We start from the raw sequence: 5,406 nt of genomic DNA on the forward strand, positions 1-5,406 counted from the left end.
TAGACCCTCTTTTGGTTAAGGATTTCTTTGAGAACAGCCCATTAGCTAAGCTAAATAACGAAAAGAGTATGGAACTGGATGCAGAAATTACGAAGGAGGAAGTTATGCAAGCCGTAGATAAACTACAATCAGCGAAAGCGACAGAACCTGATGGGTTCCCAGTTGACTTTTTCAAAAAGTTCCTGCCTGTACTGATATACCCACTTACGGAGATGCTGGGTGAGACGCTCAAGGGGGGTAAACTGCCTCAATCCGTGTCTTCCAACAATCAATATCTTTTTTAAACAAGATAAGGACGAATAACTGTGTAGCTCATATAGACCCCTCTCCATGCTCAATGTGTCATTTAAAGTGTTCTCAAAGCTGCTGCTCCTAGACTTGAGGCAGTCATCACCAGTATAATCCATGCTGACAAGACAGGCTTTATTAAAGGTAGGCAGGGTTCTGATCATTTATGAAAACTGTTCCGTCTAATCCATGACTCCTCAAACAGCACTGAGGCTAGACTTGTCTTTTCTATGGTTCCCGAAAAGGCATTAGACAGAATCGAACGGCCCTTTCTATTTCAGACAATGAAGGAAATTAACTTGGGAGATACTTTCATAAACTACGTTAAAACAATATACAGAGCTCCCAAAGGCCAAATAGCCTCAAATGGTTTTCTATCAGGTCTATTTAACCTCAAAAAAGGCACGAGGCAGGGATGCCCATTATCCTCCATGGTGTTTGCTCTTGCGATCGAACCTCTAGCGGCAGCCATTCACTCAAACCCCAATATCAGTGGAATCCGAATAGGAGAAATAGAATCCAAGCTATCTCTTTATGCAGATGATTTGCTAATCTACATATCTGAACCTAACAAGTCTGTGTCAGATATTACCAGAATATAGCACTGTGTCAGATATTACCAGAATATAACGAGCTATCCGGCTATAAACTGAATTATGGGAAAAGTCATGCCCCTTGGTCCCTGCACCTTACCAGAACTACATGACTTGATGTCTCAGTTTAAATGGAGACCAGAGGGTTTTAAATACCTAGGTGTGCAAATATCTAAAGACCTCGGTAGTACACACACATTATATTACCATTCACAGAACACAGGGATTATGTTAGCCTCATAACATAATTGCCTAAGTCATATTTTGGCCAAATTTAGATATCTGCCTAACTCTACTCTCCTAGCACTGCTGATTCACTGTGCATTATTGCCTATGCCATTAGAATGCTTGTTACGTTCCAAAATCACTATCAGCCCAAGTCATCTCTTTGACATAGGCATTTTTGACACTACATACAAAGATGGCTCGGCTAACCACAAGTGAAGCATGACTTAGGCCATACTATGAGGCTAACGATTTGCAAGCTCTCACGGGCCGCATCAAATGAGCTGCCGGGCCGAGAGTTTGCCACGTGCTTTAGAGTGTTAGGGATAAATCTAGCTATAAAGTCAAGAGAAGGTAGTAATAATAATAATAATTATATATAATATACACTACTCCTCTCCTCGATCTCACTCTTTTGTGAGGAGCATGTAGAGAATCACAGAGTGGAGGTGAGCACTGGCGTTGAGGAGGCAGCAGAGGCTCTGGAAGATCTCCAAGTCTTCTTGATCGTTATCTGTGACAAGATCGTTGACAGTTAGAAATCCGCATATGTCTACTTATTTTAACTGTTTTTCTATTAATGTGTTCCCAAATAATATGCCCTTAACTTTAAGATTATTTTAGTGCCACAAAGCTTGAAGGAATCTGGACCCTGATCTGATACGATAGTCTAAGTGCCTATAACAACTCACCAGCCACTATCATCTCGTACATCTCCATGGCAACGTCTGAGAACATGTTTTCCACGGCCTGGATGAAGGACCACTTGTCAGCAGAGGAGGAGAACACCTCACACACCTGCTGCACCATCCTGACGGACCAGTTCATGCAGTACCCGTCCTTCTCACACACCTGAGAGGGGTAACCAGAAATGTCAGTAGCTCAGGCCGGTTCAGGCAGTACCTTCCGTTAAGTGGGCACAAAATGGGGGAAATGTGTCTCTTAGGTTAAAAGATACCGGAACCCTAGAGCAGATAATAAAGTTATTTAGCAGCAGTGACTGACCAGTGTGAGGTACACAAAGAGTCGTGAGCTCTCAAACAGGCGTCCATTGAGGGCCTTGCTGGCCAGCACGCTGTAGCACACGCTGTTCCCACACAGCAACAACAGACGAGCCACATTCTCCATGTGCCATGCCTGGGGAAGGACTGGAGGCCAACAGAACCAGCACAAAACAAAACAACTGTCATTCATACACACAGCATTCACACTTTACATTAACATTTTTGACATTTAGCAGACGCCTTTATCCAAAGCGACTTACAAGCGCAGTACATTTATCGCAGCCCGGTACACACATAAAGATAATCTGGCCGATTTTGGCCCAATTTCCCCCCTTCCGACCAAGGACAGCAAACGCCCGATTATCGGATGGCTCTAAAGATTATCCTACAAGATTATCCTGTGGTGTGAGGTGTGTTAAGAGTCAATTTCTCCCGACAATCTGCTCGGAAAATGGTCGGGGCCGACGATCGTAAATATTAGACGTGTTCAATATTTATGACCAAAAGTCTTCTTGTCTGTGGTCAAAACTGACAACTCCCAAGTCCGATTGTGACGTGGAATGGAATGTAGCCAATCAAGAAGCCAGCTGACTGACGCGTCTTCTTCTTTTCGTTGTTCTGCACTTTATTTTCCCTGTAGCACATGGCTGCCTCTACAGGTCAGTCAGGGTACTACTACCCTGTTCACGCGAGACTCCAGACTGTCGGAGGACAGATCTTTATGCATGTGGTTGTATATTGGAGCACACCACACACAATACGATCAAGACTGTTCAATCCATGATTTTTTATCTTCATGTGTGGGGTCTCTCTCAGATAATCAGAAAATCCTTATATGTGTACCAGGCTTAAGGTAAGTGAATCATCTATACATCAGTCATCATCGCACATGATGGTGCACTCACCATTTGCTTAGTGAAATCTATAATCCTATGGTAATGGTACATACTGTACGTGTGGACTGACCAGACATACAGTATATACAGTATACAGACAAAAGAGTGTAAAAGGTTTGTCTACCATTCCTGGGTGTGTAAAATATAATCATTCAAAGTTGCCAAGTCCTCTGGGCTACTGCAGTTACCTATGAGCTCCTCCAGGATGGCCATTATGGTGTCGCTGGTCCAATCTTTGGCTTCCAGGTCGCTGTGTAGCAGGATGAGAGCCTTGGCCAGGTCGGACTGGGCCACCCCAGCACGCAGTTGCTCCTGCCAGCCTAGCGAACCTGGAAAGAACATTCCCTTACACTACACATACACTTTGCCTTGCAACTCTGGCCAACCAAAAAACAAGCATTTCATTTGTTATTATTAACATTAGAATTTCACCATGTAATTACTAACAAGTGATTTATATACTGTACAAAAGTGCAACCAGTTTTTTTAAGGTAGAAACCGAGAAGGCCCATGTTGTCCCTCTCACCGTCTGGTAGCAGTGGTCCGTAGAGGATGAACAGCAGCCGGGCTTGGCTGACAATGGGCCAGGGTTTCAGGATGCGGGTCAGCCAGAACAGAGTGTCCTTGCTGTTCTTCCAGGGGTCCAACAGAACCTGTCTGCAGAACAGACGGATCTGTTGCTCCAACAGCTGACATGAACCTGAGGGAGAAAAAAGACATACGGATCACTCACGTCTCTCACACTCTTTCAATTAGCCTTTTTGTTTGTTTTTCTCTCTCTCTCTCTCTCTCTCTCTCTCTCTCTCTCTCTCTCTCTCTCTCTCTCTCTCTCTCTCTCTCTCTCTCTCTTATAGGGACAGACACTCACCTGGCTTTCCTGTGACCACTGACATGATTTTCTGGGGTAGATTTGTGAAGTCGCACAGGAAGTTGAAAACTCTGTGACGCTCCAGCTCCTCCCAGCCGGCTATCAATGTCTGTCAGTCAAACATTAACCATCTCAATACAGGATTCAGCCTTTGATATTAAATTGTCTGATGTTCTTTGTAACTAGGCTCTCACCTGTAGAAACGCTCCATAGCTGGAGAAGCCTTGGCATTGCACTGATTTAATGCACTCTTCCATCATGAAGCAAGGAACCTGAGTGGGAGGTAACAACTGTGTTAGTCAAAGTAAGGTTAACTAGAAAATAACAATCTATTCAATGTTGTCAACTGTTTGGTTTGTTTAGAAATGTGAGAATGTTTGTAGAGCACAAACAGCTAAACATTGCCTCATCTGTCCTCCTTCACCTCTCTGTCTTACCTGTGAAAACTTGCTATATATGAACGTTAGCCTATCCTTTGTTGGCAGCAAGAGGGTACATCTCTTGAGCAATAAACCTGAAACGATGAGCAAAAACCACAAGAATGTAACATAGTGACTATATTTGCCAACCAGGACCACTTGCTTTCCTCATCGGACCCCCTATGAAAGGAGATAGAAATAATACTTTGGTCTATCTACCTGATAAAGAATTACAGCAGAAATAATGTGTCTCTGAATATTAGTTTATTATAATAAACATGTGTGTTCTTGGCCAACCAACTAAGTAAAATAAAGGTAAATTAATCAAATAAAGCTGTTGAGGAGCCTCTCACCCAGCGATGTGTAGTGTTCTAGTGAGGACACCTCGGTGGAGTGATGACACCCCTGTACGATGGTCCTCTTCCTCCAGGTCTGAGTGGAGACATAGCCCATGATGTGGCGACTGATGGCCTTGGACACCATGCTCAACACACTGATCTGCAACACTTTACCACAACAAACAACGAGGCAGGGAGAAACATCTCATTAATTCAGATGCACGTCATTGGAGCTATACATATGTAAGACCATTTAGTACCCTGCCCCTGGTAACGGCTTCAATCAGAATAGTTAAGCCTCATAGATATGTCTCATCTAAATAATCATAATTCACCCATCCTGAAAAATGTCCAAAGCAAACAGAACCCACCAGAGAGTCTGTCCAGGATCATTTCAAAGACCTCGGGGGCCAGCCGCTCAAAGAAACAGTCGCTGGCCCGAACCTGACGAACCTGACTGCGGGTGGTCATGGTCCTGACAGGATACGGCCGGCGTCTGCGGTGATACTTGTGGGTCACCGCGAATTTCCTTGTCACTTTCGCCATAATAACTGGAATACTGTCAAGCCTTTATTGTCCCACAGATAATCTAGAAGCGAAAGGAAATAGCTAGTTAGTTAAATTTGGTGGTTAGCCACAAACAGAGAAGTTGCTGGCTAGGATAGCTGCATGAACTCTAGCTAGAGCCTTACCTATAGCTGAGGAAATGGCACTTGTCAATAAACCTTTGAAATTGTTGCCTTACTGAGCTTTAAATGCTCCTTCACATGCTGTT

The 5,406-nt window shown here is 43.9% G+C and overlaps 1 protein-coding gene across 1 annotated transcript; it reads right to left on the minus strand.

The window, feature by feature from the left end:
- Positions 1–1,513: 1,513 nt before the first annotated feature.
- LOC308165098 (F-box only protein 47-like) lies at positions 1,514–5,177 on the minus strand (the record flags this gene model as incomplete). The annotated part of the gene is made up of 10 exons (XM_080539196.1): positions 1,514–1,620; positions 1,799–1,958; positions 2,112–2,254; positions 3,195–3,335; positions 3,533–3,706; positions 3,875–3,983; positions 4,069–4,146; positions 4,312–4,388; positions 4,647–4,799; positions 5,003–5,177. 10 exons carry the CDS (start codon positions 5,175–5,177, stop codon positions 1,514–1,516), a joined length of 1,317 nt encoding a protein of 438 aa, XP_080395322.1.
- Positions 5,178–5,406: the final 229 nt, after the last annotated feature.

Source organism: Nansenia antarctica, assembly GCF_963989245.1.
Source record: "Nansenia antarctica genome assembly, chromosome: 9".
NCBI classification, from domain to species: Eukaryota; Metazoa; Chordata; class Actinopteri; order Argentiniformes; family Microstomatidae; genus Nansenia; species Nansenia antarctica.